Consider the following 14116-nt stretch of genomic DNA (forward strand, 5'->3'; position numbering starts at 1 on the left):
ACAAATGGTTCGAAGCATGCTCTGGCGTATTCCGATAGTATCAACAGATGCAACCAACGGCTCTATATCCGTCGCTTCGTAACTCCACTAACTGAAGCCGTTCTACCGTTTGTACTACTACTGTACATAGTAGTCTCCTTGTCATTGGATTTCACGTCACTTTTGTTCAGCCCCACAGACTTCTTTCTCTCTTCAATACTCTGCACAACTGCCAACTGCTCCACCACTCGGGCAACAACAGCACCAAGCAGAGTAATGACCAGCACCAAATCCACAATATGAATCCCCCACCACCAGTGTTGTACACCAAGCCCGCACGTACTAAACTCAAACACCCATTCACCCCTCTCACCCTTTTGCTCGTCAAACCAGGCAGACAGGAAACCCGCGTAACCAGAGTACTCGCCCATCATACTACGCAGTGTGATCTCGCGGATGTGAGGGGAGGCGTTGATATCAGTGCATTCATTATCGGGCGTGATTTCGTAACGGCGGTGCGGAAAGCGGCGGGCGCGCCATGTCGGCGTTGGAGTCTCTGGTGTAGACGTTTCTGTAGATTCAGAAGACTCCGTGGGAGTTTCAGACGCAGCGTCTATATCATGCAGCGCGTGTTGCTCGATAGTGTCGTTAGCAGCGACTATATTGAGATCCGAGCCATCAATTTCCGTTGGTGTGGCGATCATGGTTTCGTTAGCAGGCCTGGTCAGCCAGTATGCATCTTCCTCCATGATCGCTTCCGGTTGACACGTATCCTCGACGCCGCGTTGCCTGATGTAATGTACGACATCACAACCAGCGTGATCATGTCCATTGACAATAACGCCCCTTCTGCCCATTCCTAAACCAGCGACATACCTCCTCCAGCTCATGCCAAAGAGACTTTCCAAGACTGTTCTGCTAGAATGATCTGAAAGCATATTCTGCTCTTTCAGTCCGTGTCCGCTTTCGAAAAAATCAAAGTATGGACTATCGACGCATATGCCATCTTCCTTTTCCAGAGGAATGTGCGTGAGAAGGATGGTCGCATGGGTTTTGTCATTGACGGGAAGTGAACTGGAGATGATATAGTTCAAGAAGTCGTACGTTTCAGTCTGTAGATCTGGGGACCAAGCAGGCGTGTCCAGGTTCATGGAATTCAGGACGACAAGGCGGAGGGTTGGTGGTCTGTCGGGGTGTCGTCTTGATACATCGGCCGTCTCGTTGGAGCGCAGTGCATCGGGTAGTGTAAACCATATGTCCCAGTTGACGCTACCAAAGGCTCGCTCGAACCGGTCAATGCGTGACTGATCGATATCTCCTGCATATCCAACATCATGGTTTCCTGCGATGTTGATTACGCGCTTCTCCCAATCTGTGTCTGCGCCAAGCACTTCTTTTGTGCCACCCCAATATGCTTTTCGCTCCGGTTTCGCTTCCTTATCGGGTACTGCTTCTGCCTCTTCATCTCCGCCTTTGTCTTCTTGTTGCACAGTTTGCTGCATAGTCGGCTCTGCTGTCTCGGAATCTCCGCCTATGCCTTCTTCTGCTTGTTCCGCATTCTGCTCTACAGCTGACTCCGTTGTCTCCTCCTTGGGCGACTCAGGCTCAACACCAAAGATGGCATCTGGCACTTTCTCTAGTCCCTTCATGACGGTATTCCAGTATCTTCCCGCACGTTTACTGAACTCGCCATCAGTAACCCATTGGCTCCCAAGCAAGTCTCCCAGCACACTGATGTGTGTCGGTTGAGTCCACCACCGCAAGCTCCTAACAATATGCGCCAGATAGCGATCGTTTCCCCAAAGATCAACTTCCTTTCTCTTTCCCTCTAGCCATGTCCGCGCGTTTTTTACAGCCCCCCTTGCGGCTTCTTTTGCAATATCGATCCGCTCCGCAAAATCTTCCGCGTCACGCAGATCAGTCACAAGGAACTCGATAGATGGAAATACGAGGGCGTTGGGGTCAGGCAGCGACGAGTCGCCTTCGAGTTGCGGGTCACCGAGTGACAGGAGCCGAAAGGGCGCAAGGGGCTGCGGATGTGTGGACGGTGGAGTAGGGAACGCGCAGCCATGGAAGATTGGGTACAAGTACAACCACGTTGTGCCGATGAAAGCTACAGGAAGCAGCAGCAATGCGATGCGAACAAGAAATCTCGAGATCTGCATTGAAGCATGCTCGGACAGCGAGAAGAGATGAGGCTGTTGTTTCCCATGTTGTGCCTCAGAATGGATCCTGGCTGCAGCAGGGTAGGCTCGAAATACTACTAGGTGCGCAGGGGGGTACGGCATTGCCGCAGCCAATAGAGTCGCCGCATTTGCGGGGAACCAACATGGCACGCAACGTAGGCTCTGTGCGGTACACACTCAAGGCTTCATTCATCATGGGCTTGCAAGCCAATTGCTATGGAAAATCGGATCGTTGTGCATTTCAATGGTCTACAGTATCAACTTTACTACCCTGTTGCAGTGCGCCCCCATTTTGTACCCCCAACGCCAGTCGTGCATGAATGATGCATACATACCATGGCATCGCTCACCCCAACAAGTCACCTAGGGCACCGCTAGGCTTAGAGCCCGACTGTGGTGTTTGGGCAGCAGGCGTGCTAGAAGCGGAAGATGCAGGAGCTCCCCATAGCCCTTGGGACGTCTTCTGTTTGGCCAAATCACCCATAGTGACCTTTTGCGTGGGCGTAGAAGCCTTCTTAGGTGCAACCCCACCAAGCAACGAGGCGAAGGCGTCGCCTCCAGCTTTCTTGGGAGCAGCTCCACCTCCAATGCGGCCGCCCGAGGACATGGTAGAAGGTGTCGAGGCTCCTGACTGAGGGGTGGGCTGAGGTACAGATGTGAAGTAGTTTGGACCTGTTGCTTGGTATCCGGATGGCTGGGGCGGCTGGGAGATGGGCGAAACCACAGATGGTGGACTGCTCATTTTGTTTGCAGCAGGTGGTGGCGAGACCGTAGCAAACAAGTTGCTCAAGTTGTTGTTCTGTGAAGCAGACTGAGCTTGTGGTGCGGCGAATTGGGTCGAGGAAGTGATGGTGGACGTAGACGCTGGAGGGGCCATGTTGAAAGCCGCAGCAGCTGGCTTGGCTGCGGGTACCGCGGGTGCTGCAGACTGGAAGTCGTCGAAATCATCGTCGTCTCCAAAGTCGTCATTTGCAGCGGTAACAGGCTTCTTGCCAGCGGAGGTTGAGGCTGGCGCAGGCTCATCATCCCAAGCCAGCAGATCGACCACTGGCTCTGGCGCCTTCGCCTTTGGCTCCTCCTTCTTGACCTCTTTTCGGCTTGCTGCGGGTTCTTTTCTTCGTGCAGGCGCAGGGCTTGCGCTCTCACCTTCGTCGTACTCATCGTACTCGTCGAATCGCTCCCGTCGCTGTTGTGTGTCCGCGAAGCCTGACTGATTGCCCCCGAAGCCACCACCATCTCCATAGACCTCTCCTCTGTAACCACCATAGTCTGCCGACTCGCTGCCAAAACCACCATATCTGCTGCCTCCACTTCCAGAGAAGCCGCCCATGCCCGCTCCACCTTCGACGCCGCCAAACTTGTTCCGGTTCGCGCGGGCCTTCTTGCGCTCGGTTCGGATACGGTCGACATCGCTGAGGAGCTCGGCCAGTTCTTTGGCGCGGTTCCGTACATTAATGCCCTGATCTTTGCCGTTCTGGTCGATGTAGTGGAACTGTCGCAGCATCTTGAGCAGTGACACATGAGAACGGGCATCATCAATTACTCGCTCCGAGCCGTGTTTGATCAGGTATTCGAGAAGTTGCAAAGCCTAGACTGTCAGCTTGCGTGGTGCCATTGAGCGTCGGAAGTACCTTGTAGATCTGTCGCCACTCTTCCGAAGCCTTTTCCGTGAAACGCTTGTAGATCATGGGCATGATCTCATTGAGTAGTTGGCTGCGCTGTCAGCAACACTCTTCGGGCCTCTGATGAGCAAGACGTACTAGTTGAACGTCGCATTGGCAATCTCTTGTAATGCAGTCGACGAGGCGCCTTGCTGGCCATTAGCAACCGCTCACAGGATGCGCACAGGCTGCTTACCCCATGGTTCGTTGTTTGTAGCCTCGCGCACCTTGGCCTCCATCTCAGTGTAGTTCATGACGGCTAAGCAGCATGTCAGCGATGGCCAGCTGGCTTCTCTCTGATGGGCATACCATTTTGGGCTTTGCGGAATCCGGCCTTGAGGTCGTAGAGCGTGAGATTGCTCACTTGGTCTTTCAAGCTGCTCAGATCCATGACTGTGGGTATTGGGCGCGTTGTTGGGGGTTGTTTGTCGACGTGGGTGTGCTGGTATGGGGGGAGGCAGCTTGGGTACTGATGGGCTCGGCAGCGGACCCCCGAGAGCGCCCTTGCAAACGCCGGTAGGGGCGAGGATGTCACAGAGGGTTCAACGAGGCGAGGCGAGCTTTTGGAGACTCGCGCAAGCAGCATAAGCCCATGTGCAGACCCTGAAACTGATTATATGCCCATTTGCCCTGTCTGGCCCAGTCCCGTTTTATGGCCGAATGGCCTCTGAGGTTGCTCCATGCACACACGTGACGAGCGCTTGGCTCTCTCTCCCTCTCTCTCTCTCTCTCCACATCGCTTCCCAGCACGAACCCAAGTAAGTTTATCCATGAATGCAGTGATGCAGAGACGCAACGACCGCAGACTCTGCTTCGCACATGGCTGTGGCAGAAACAAGCGGCCCGTCTGCAGCGGGTGGCTGTCTGGACGAGATGCACCAGTAAACAGATGGGCTCTGAAGGGTAGTGGTATTACTTAAGTAGAGCGATCCATGGATCCGCCGAATCGGGCAACGCGCCAAAGTGGGCGGTTTGTGCTTAAGCTTGAGGTAACTAAGTACTATCCAAAGTTTTCTATCCCATCTGCCATTCGCCTGCTCCGCCAGCGACTTCGCATCAGTCTGTGCCACCACCTGTACTATATTTGTCTCTTTTTCACACGTCTGATTGCATAGCCGTGCCATTGAGCACTGTCACTGCATATTTACCGCCCCCGCGCACAGCCGTTGAGTGCGCAGTCGCAAGAGCCGCTGGTCGTCCGTTTGGAGAAGAATAGCTACGGTAAGACAGCACCCTATCTATTCACCCTCACTGCACTTCAGCCTCAAGGTGCCACGCACATGTTGCGTCACAGGCAAACACGCTGCTATTATCTCACCACGATTCACCGCCAAGGCACATGGCACTGACTACCATTCAGGTTAGACGCTACACCCCGCGTCTGCATCATGCCCCACCTACCTCGAGCCTCTGCTCTATCTGCTTTCCGTGCAGCTCCTCAATTCCGCGCCTCTGTCCATAAACGCTTCTTCACTCCTTCGGCATACAACATGGCCATCAAAGCTTACTTCGATTGCACCTGGAAGGGCCCCGTCGTCGAGGTTGACAACACTGGAAAGGTCACAAAGGTCGGCCAGGTCGAAGGTAGCTACTCCTGCACCCCAGCCGGCGGCACAACTCTTTGCGCAAACCGCCCAAGTGTCTTATCACTCACTGACCATCGCACTCTAGAACAGTCTGGTCGCATCAACTTTGACCTTTTCGACGATGTAGTTCCCAAGACTGCCGAAAACTTCCGCGCCCTCTGCACTGGCGAGAAGGGCTTCGGCTACAAGGGCTCCAAATTCCATCGCGTGATCCCCAACTTCATGCTCCAAGGTGGCGACTTCACCCGCGGCAACGTACGTGTCTGACTGGGTGTACTCGGAAGCAGCTGATTGACATGTTACAATGCAGGGCACCGGAGGCAAGTCCATCTACGGCGACAAGTTCGCCGACGAGAACTTCAAGCTTCAGCACGACCGACCCTTCCTCCTCTCCATGGCCAACGCCGGTCCCAACACGTATGTCACCGGCACATTCGTATACCAGGATGGAGCTGACAGATTACAGCAACGGTTCCCAGTTCTTCATCACCACCGTCATCACCTCATGGCTCGACGGCAAGCACGTCGTATTCGGCGGCGTCCCTGATGGCGATGTCGAGTCGTACAAGGTTGTCCGAGCTATCGAGGCATGCGGATCTGACAGCGGTGCTATCAAGGACAAGAGCAAGCCACCTACCATTGTTGCTGCTGGCATCCAGTAGGCGTGTGGAGTAGGTTGTAATGGGCTGGTGAGGACTTGAGATTGCTCGAAATAGACCTTTGCTTCTGAAATAGGCATCGTCGATGAAAGTGTACGATCAACCCGATAGCTATGAATGGAATGACATATGATCCAGAAGTTGCCATTTGACCTCTTTAGCCCTACCCAGTAGTATATGGTCCCCCCCAAGTCTCAGCGCATCCGTTCTTCGGGATAAATTTTGTCGCGAGTGCGGGGCAGTTTTACTACCCCGCACTCGTCATCATCTCAGCGTGGTGTTCGCGACGCAAAATGTACGAGACGCAGCTGCTCTTGACAGATGTGTATGAGAGTCCCGAGCGCACGTAGAGTGTGAAGGGAGACATTGAGCGAACAAGGTACCCACTCCAATGCTACCACACAGGATTCGCATAGCCGCTGCTGCTTCAAGCTCCCCACGTGTTACAAGTTACCCAACAGCATGGCGGCCCTGCATCTGGTTAGTATGGAATTGTTGGATGTAGCTCCACTGTAGTGGCGGATATGGCTAATCTAGTATGCGTGGTCCGCAATTCTGCCGCATATGGCGCAATATCGACATTTTATAAAAATAGTCACCTTGACATCGTTGGCCTTGACATAAAGGAATCTCGACCCCGTGGTCGTTACGCTCGACACCGGATTCAACGACGGACTGAAGGCCTCCTGACCGAAATCTCGGTTCCACTCGGTTTCATTGTTGGTGAAATACTTATTCAATAGCACGGCAATGCCTTCATATCACGCCTCGACTTATGGCATCCATGCCGACGATCGCATCAACGCTCTCACCGATGTTGCCCCGCCAATCCATACGTCCACTACGTTTCGCTATCCTCGCAACCCAGACAAGCTACAGCCTGCTCCCGATGAGGGCGAATTCGTGGATCTGCAAACACCGCTCGTGTACTCGCGTCTCGCATCGGCCACTACCAACCGTCTAGAGACCATCTTAGCGCCTTTGATGTACCCCGATGCTACTGAGAGCGAATTGGATGGAAGCAGCGGCCTTGCGAACCACGTCGTCAGCTATACGAGCGGACTGAGTGCCTTTCATGCATTGCTGGTCAGTGTTGTTCCCAAGGTTGTGGCTATCAGTGGGGGGTACCATGGCTGCCACGGAGTGATTGACCTGCACAAGAAGATGCACGGCGTCAAGACAGTCGATCTCCACGCCGACGAATCAGCCTGGGATGCTGTTGGCTTGGGCAATGGCGATCTTGTTCATCTGGAGACTCCTCTAAACCCCACAGGCGAGGCCTTTGAAATTGCAAAGTATGCAAAGCGAGCACACGCAAGAGGAGCATTGCTAAGTGTCGACGCGACTTTTGCACCCCCAGGCCTCCAAGATGCATTCAAATGGGGTGCCGATATTGTCATGCACAGTGGAACAAAATATATCGGCGGCCACAGCGATATGCTTTGCGGTGTTCTTGCTACATCTGCCGGACCTGAAGGCCTGAAGCGGGCAAAGACATTACGCGCGGAGCGCATCTTCCTCGGAGCTGTACTTGGTAATCTGGAAAGTTGGCTCGGCGTGCGTAGTCTGCGGACCTTGGACTTGCGTGTGCAGCGGCAGTCTTCCAATGCCGACAACCTCGTTCGCTGGCTGAATGATTCGCTCAATGGCAAGGGAGAAGATGCGGAAGCTGTCAAGAAAGTTGTCAGTAAAGTCAAGCACGCATCGCTCCAGACCTCCGACATGTCCTGGCTCAAGCAGCAGATGCCCAATGGCTTCGGTCCCGTATTCAGCATCTACATGAAGGAGGCGAAACAGGCTCGTACCCTCCCATCACACCTCCGGCTCTTCCATCACGCTACTAGCTTGGGTGGTGTGGAGAGCTTGATCGAGTGGAGGAGGATGAGCGATACTGAGGTGGACGAGAGATTGTTGCGTGTCAGTGTGGGCGTGGAAAGCTGGGAAGATCTGAAAAACGACTTGTTGGGTGCTTTCAAGGCACTGGCGAGTGGTGAAGCGACACAAGAAACAAATGGCAGGGAGAAGGCGCAGGCTGGACAAGAAGGAGCGCAGATCCCCGAGGCAGGAGCGGGGGCTGTGTAAGAAGTCGCTCGGGTCTTTTCTGCTGACGCTTCAGAGAGCGATTGGTTTAAATCAGTTTCCATGGCTGATTCTATCATGTCTCTCATGACAATACAGTTACCCGATGTTTGATATTGATAAATTGTTGTTTGAAGTTGCATATTGTGTTACTTACTACTAAGTACTACTAAGTACTACTAGTGGTAAGTAGTATCATCACCCAGAGTTAAAGTTCAGTGAGTAGCTTCCACATCTACGATTTCTCTGTTGTGAGACCGTGATGCACCGACTGTGCTTCTACCAAGAGTTGTGAATGTCGAAGCTCATATGCATGTTGGTCTTCGCATTTAGAGAGTTGAGTGTTTGTCTGAACGATGGATGATAGCGACACATATTCAGCCGTCAATTCCTGGGGTATTTCCAAAAATCAAGTTTGTTGTTGGATCTCTCAGAACATATCCCATTACTAACTCGCTATGAGCATGTCGGACTAGTGCTGGGTCTCACAGCAGCATTCGTCGGGTTCGTTTGTCCACAGCCCCTCAACGCACCACCAACCGTATCATCAACTGCTGCATTGAACGCTGCACCGCAGTTCGGATCACTGGGGTACCATGTTAGTAACGGACCTTTTCCAATTATTCTTCTCCTTGTAACAACTTACCTCGCACCACCACTCGCATTGTTGAACCAAGAACATACATCATGCGAAAAGCAATCCTGTGTATATACGTTGCCAAGTGCAGCGCCTGAGCAGCCTGCTCCGCACCGGCCGTTACAACTATAACTATGGATCATGTCAGTTACTGTATGGATGGATATGTCCGAGGACTGGACTGCCTACTCTCCGCCGTTTGCGTTGTTTGTGCCGAAGTTGCTGCCTACGATACCAGTCCAGCGACAGGTCTGACCGGCCGCGTTAGTCCATGTTGCTGTTGCCGTGGCGCCCACCCTGAGACACGATATTTGACGTTTTTCCAGGCGAGGAGCTGCAGACGCTCCCATTGCTAAGAGAGCAGTGAGACAGAGACTGAGCAGATACATGCTGGGCGGTGGCTCTGTAGAGAGACAATTTTCAGCGTTGGCGGTGATTGTACTGCCGATTGTCTCCGCAGAACTCTTTTAGCTACTGGAAATCAGACTTTTATAGTGGAAATGAAATGAGCTAAAGATCGTATTTTCAACGGAGATTTGATGCAGATCTACACTCGGCAAGTAGTTGATCTTACCCCGCAGAGCCGGTAGCTAGAATACCTGGAAGCATTCTCAAGACGGAGGTTCCTGCCATATGGAGTGCAAGCGCCATAGACTACGCGGTTGGAACGGTTCCCATCTGTCCTTAGTCTCATCACACGATATATCCTGAACGGCCGAGTATTCGGTCCTGTCCACCCAGCATGATCGCTTACCCAGTTATATATCAGCAATTTGCGGAAGCGTACAGCCGCATCACGAGCATGCGGCATGCATTCCATTTCGAGATATTTAGATCTCCATGAACAAGAACATAGCTGAACGATTGGGGTCGCGACATGCAGGGGTGTAATGTTGCAATAGTAGAGTTGCCGAGGCTCACGGGCATGTACGTACTCTAGGTACAGACTAGTATAGTAGTCATCTAGAGAATACGAACCACCTACGTAATATTCAGACTTAATTTCTCTATGATTAGATGCGATACATCTTGTCTACATATCTGTCTACTGTGAACAAAGACAATGCCGGCATCTTCTTCGGCCTGCTATTCGACTTACTTGGCTTTCCGTGCGACGACATTGCAACCGAATAGCAGCCCTGTGAGCCGGTACCCGAGCACATCAGCGATACCATTGTGGCACGCTTGTTGCAGATTTTGACGTTCGGAAAGTACGCAGGGTCGGAAATGGTGAGGAAGACGCTGTCGCGCGAAGACGTGGCAAGGATTGTACAAAGAGGAGAAGAGGGCCAAGTGCAGTTCGATAGTGTGTCGCCCAAGATGATGGAGAAAGGGAGGCAGGCGGCGCTGCGAATGGTAGGTGCAAAGAGAGAAAGTATGCCGAGGAGTTTGGATATGGTGGATGAAAGGTTTGGGGGTACACAACGGCATTTGAGGGAGAGAGGTAGGGTACATTATACGCAGCTTGAGGTGCTGAGGATAAATAACGTGGTGGTGGTGATGATGATGGTGTGGGCGAAAAGGAAGGGTTGCAACGCTGCTGGGAGTGGTGAGATGGAGTGAACGTATGTAAGTGGTACTGATCGGTGGTCAAACAGACGTATCGTGGTTTCGACTGGACGAATGATGTACGGATCGTACATAATCCTTCTAGATCAACCGTTTCTGTGCTTGTCTTTGGGACTGCTCTTGAATTTGGGGGTTGAATGTTCCTCACCAACTTTGCGCTTTCCGAGACGTGCCAACGCCAACAGCTACGAAGACCATGGATCAAAGAATTGAAAAAACATAGTAGATATATGAAACCATCTTCCGTTCTGAATAACTTGACTACTTCTCTCATTTCCATCTTACTCCCTCCATTTGAGTCTTTACTAAGAATGCGTCTTCTCTAGCACAACCTGTACAGACCCATCGTCATCACCCATGCTCGTGTATCTGATCTTGTAACCAGCCGCCCAAGCATCCAATTCATCGTTCCCTCTCTGCGCTATTCTTGCTAAGTCCTTCGCCTCACCGCCCAGTCCCACCACACTATCCAGCAGAAGCCTGGTAACGTCGACCTGGCGATGAGCTCTTGCCGAGAGAGTCTTCCGCGTATAAAGTGCCATAATCCCCGTAATAGCAGCCGCTCCGACCAAACACACTAGACCCACGAGAAGTATACTTGGCACGTACGTGATACGGTACTGTTGCTGCATTTCTAATGCGGGGACATTGATTGTGTATTCGGGACGATTGCGTGAAGCATTGTTACTGGACGCCGCTACCTCGTATATAATACGCTGCGTCTCGCCCGAAGCGTAGAGAAAGTTAAGGGCAAAGTTGGTAAAAGTGTCGTTGGCTTTGGTCCCCCACTCGTCCACTTCTTCAGCATACATTTTGTTGAGCGCCGGCCCAAGACCAGGAATCACGGATCCGGGGGCATGAAAGTTGAAGTTGCTCCATTGGAACTTGGCGAGGAGAGAAGGAACGATGGCCTTTTCCTGTAAGGCGGGAAAGGAGGTGGTGTCAATTGTCCAGCCGCTGATGCCTGAATCGTTGCTTGGGACCCGAGTCGAGTTGGCGAGTCCTTGTTCGCGGTACAGGACGCATCGCAACCCGCTGATGGACATAATATCTTGCGTTCCGTTGAATCCCCATTGGCTCATGTTGAAGGCGCGGTAGCCCAAGTCGCCGTATTGAGACTGAGTCGTACTGTTGGACAAGTCGAACCGTTCCAAGTGACCAAGGTACGCCTCACGGTAGCCCAGAGAAAATGCAGCGTATGTGTAGCTGTCGCCGTCGCCGGTCCGGATGTTGTCTGGTACGCCTGGGTAGTTGGCTTGGAATATAGTGTTGTTTGACTTGGTGGTCGTATTGAGCATGAGCCCGATCTGTGTGTTGAGCGGGCCTAGGGGCTGCATGACGGATACTGACAATGGCAAGTCGGGGGTGCAGTCAACCGAGATTCGGTAGGCTGGTACGTTCTCTAGCTTGGAAATGGACGGCGGCAGAGATCTTAGCGATTGAGTTGTTGCGTTGACGCCCACGTAGGTACCATTGGTTAGCTTCGAGCCGGCATCTTGGTAGGATAGGTCGGTCAGAAGGCTCATCATGTCCTTTGCGACTTGGGCGTTCTGAGACATGTTGAAGTCGTACAAACGCAGTTTGAGATTATTGTCCATTCCGAGACCGGTGTTGACGACAGCGTCGGTCTGCAGTCGTAAAGCAGCCAAAGTCTTTGAAGAACTGAGTTCAGAAAATGCCTCGTACGCAATAACATTACTCAACGCTGTTCTGGACACGGCGGACAGAATGGTCAGGAGAGCAAAGGTTACGAGTGACCAGGTCTTGCCGAGAAGCAGGTTGCGAAGATGGAAAAGGTCGTAATTCCCGCCCGACGTACCGCTGGCAGCTACCAGCGTGCGAAGTGGAACTGGTTTCGATTGTTGTTCGTTCACAACGGAAACGCGAGCGCTTGCAAACCACACATAGTTTACAGCTGCCATGAACATGGGCGCTAGTATCGCACCTGTGATTACATCAATCGCTTTTGCCTGTGCTTGGCTGAGTCGGCCTCCAATCTCCTCACCCGCGAACGTGTCGAAGATACGCGGATTGGCTCGGACGCATGCCAGCCATGTGATGAGTGCGACAAGTGGAATCGCCAGCGTCAGGGCAATCTGCGCGGCCGACCATGATTGCGAGGAACTCTTTTTCAGGCCAAGAACAATAGGTGTTGTGGTTGTATAGGCAGGAGCTTTCTCTGTTTCGGGGGTTGAGAGATCCTCCGTCACGGGTACTGGACCGTAAGGCTGCGAGTTAGGTCCTCCCAGTAGATGGAGAGCGCTGTTTGTCATAGCTTCGTGGAAAACTCCATCTACGAAGTCAAGTGAGGTTGCAGTTTTGTTATATATGCCTGGACAATGTCAGACGTGGCTTTGGCCCCCAAATCTCCGCTCCACTCAGAATGCGCAGCTCTAGTACTCAAGCATTTTTGTGAGCCAATAGACACATGAAACACGAGACCCAAACCTCCTAGCGCTTGCTTGCCATACTCCTACAATTTAGCCCCCAAGTCACACAGCAGCGCACTGACTGGCTGGCTGGCTAGGCATAGCCACGAAGCATCATCTCAGACTGGGTGCCTTATACGCGTCGAAACCATGCTGAATACCCTGCACAGGGGATACTGGAGCCTCTGACTTCTCCCAGCGTATTAGGCTGGCAAAACATCAAATCGAAGCCCATTTCGAATCGGATATAAAAACGAAGGAGCCGGCATCAGTCTGCGGTCTGCTATTCTTATTTCCTAGCTCTCACTACTAGGTTTCTTAACACGGCGGCAGCTAAGCCACTGCGGCATTAGTGTAGATGGGATCCGTGGAAGGATGGACAGTAATCTTTTAAAGGGTGAATACTATTGAGAGAGAGATCCGGCGCGACATTGCTTCCGTCGCTATAAAAGTGGGCTTGTCGTTGGCGCTGGCGAATTGGCGATCTGCTCCGTAAATGTTCCAGGCGATGAAGAGGCTACGTCGTTAGAGTATATATGAGACGAACATGAACTGAATGTAATCCTGATCATATGGGAAAAGGATAAAGGCTGCATTGCGGCCGTCGCGCAGGTCAATCGAGTGTTTGATTGGCGGTGCGTCCTTGTTTTCTTGGTAGTGGCGCCGTAGTACACGACATTCACCGGGAAACCAAGATAGTACCTGCAGCTGGTGCGCGGAGTCTCAACGTCTATCCAACACCAAGTGACTGTCACCACGAGCGAGTCGATTTGGTTCTCCTGCACTTCGCTATTCGCAAGAGTTGAACCTTTGTTGGCGTTGTGGCCTCCTGCAACTACAGGCTGGAGTAATAATTTACTTTTCACAACATGCTAATTCACCTACTGCGGAAGAATAAGCTGCCTTATGAGATGCATACTTGAATAGAGTGTCTTAAGCTAAGAACTTCATAGTAATTAAAAACGTTTGCTAGAAAACATATTCTATTAAAATATAGCATATTTTAACTGATAACTAACGTGTTCCACGGGCGAGCGCCGCACACGGGCGAGCGCCGCACCCCACCAACCTCACACACCTCCCTCATCTTATTGTACAATAGCTTAACGCAGCGCTACCCTATTAGCTTTAAATAAATTAGATATTTAGCTTACTATCTCTTTAATTAATTGTAAGTAGGTTCTAAGTAATTAGAGTGCTGTTACAAGTAACAAGAAGGATTCTCTCCTTGACGCAGGGTGACGAGGTTGAAGGCCAACCACGTCCACGTCAGAAGGTAATGACATCGCGGGGCTAAGGGTCACGTGATGTGCGCTCCCGCCAAGAGCCAT

General features: G+C 52.1%; 7 protein-coding genes across 7 annotated transcripts; 3 read left to right on the top strand and 4 right to left on the bottom strand.

The window, feature by feature from the left end:
* Window positions 1-62: 62 nt before the first annotated feature.
* On the bottom strand, window positions 63-2144 carry COCCADRAFT_109091 (uncharacterized protein; the record flags this gene model as incomplete). Its single annotated transcript, XM_007719043.1, has 1 exon — window positions 63-2144. The coding sequence occupies one exon, from the start codon at window positions 2142-2144 to the stop codon at window positions 63-65; it is 2082 nt and encodes a 693-aa protein (XP_007717233.1).
* Window positions 2145-2511: 367 nt separating this feature from the next.
* On the bottom strand, window positions 2512-4217 carry COCCADRAFT_109084 (uncharacterized protein; the record flags this gene model as incomplete). The annotated part of the gene is made up of 5 exons (XM_007719044.1): window positions 2512-3753; window positions 3797-3878; window positions 3926-3974; window positions 4023-4085; window positions 4136-4217. 5 exons carry the CDS (start codon window positions 4215-4217, stop codon window positions 2512-2514), a joined length of 1518 nt encoding a protein of 505 aa, XP_007717234.1.
* A 997-nt stretch (window positions 4218-5214) lies between these two features.
* COCCADRAFT_109077 (uncharacterized protein) lies at window positions 5215-6074 on the top strand (the record flags this gene model as incomplete). The annotated part of the gene is made up of 4 exons (XM_007719045.1): window positions 5215-5410; window positions 5498-5667; window positions 5723-5829; window positions 5879-6074. The coding sequence occupies 4 exons, from the start codon at window positions 5215-5217 to the stop codon at window positions 6072-6074; spliced, it is 669 nt and encodes a 222-aa protein (XP_007717235.1).
* Window positions 6075-6821: 747 nt separating this feature from the next.
* COCCADRAFT_9176 (uncharacterized protein) lies at window positions 6822-8153 on the top strand (the record flags this gene model as incomplete). Its single annotated transcript, XM_007719046.1, has 1 exon — window positions 6822-8153. The coding sequence occupies one exon, from the start codon at window positions 6822-6824 to the stop codon at window positions 8151-8153; it is 1332 nt and encodes a 443-aa protein (XP_007717236.1).
* A 453-nt stretch (window positions 8154-8606) lies between these two features.
* On the bottom strand, window positions 8607-9176 carry COCCADRAFT_109078 (uncharacterized protein; the record flags this gene model as incomplete). Its single annotated transcript, XM_007719047.1, has 3 exons — window positions 8607-8736; window positions 8797-8919; window positions 8977-9176. The coding sequence occupies 3 exons, from the start codon at window positions 9174-9176 to the stop codon at window positions 8607-8609; spliced, it is 453 nt and encodes a 150-aa protein (XP_007717237.1).
* A 674-nt stretch (window positions 9177-9850) lies between these two features.
* Window positions 9851-10350, top strand: COCCADRAFT_30291 (uncharacterized protein; the record flags this gene model as incomplete). Its single annotated transcript, XM_007719048.1, has 2 exons — window positions 9851-9928; window positions 9982-10350. The coding sequence occupies 2 exons, from the start codon at window positions 9851-9853 to the stop codon at window positions 10348-10350; spliced, it is 447 nt and encodes a 148-aa protein (XP_007717238.1).
* A 471-nt stretch (window positions 10351-10821) lies between these two features.
* Window positions 10822-12629, bottom strand: COCCADRAFT_30292 (uncharacterized protein; the record flags this gene model as incomplete). The annotated part of the gene is made up of 2 exons (XM_007719049.1): window positions 10822-10933; window positions 10966-12629. 2 exons carry the CDS (start codon window positions 12627-12629, stop codon window positions 10822-10824), a joined length of 1776 nt encoding a protein of 591 aa, XP_007717239.1.
* Window positions 12630-14116: the final 1487 nt, after the last annotated feature.

This window comes from Bipolaris zeicola (assembly GCF_000523435.1).
Source record: "Bipolaris zeicola 26-R-13 unplaced genomic scaffold scaffold_275, whole genome shotgun sequence".
Taxonomy (NCBI): Eukaryota; Fungi; Ascomycota; class Dothideomycetes; order Pleosporales; family Pleosporaceae; genus Bipolaris; species Bipolaris zeicola.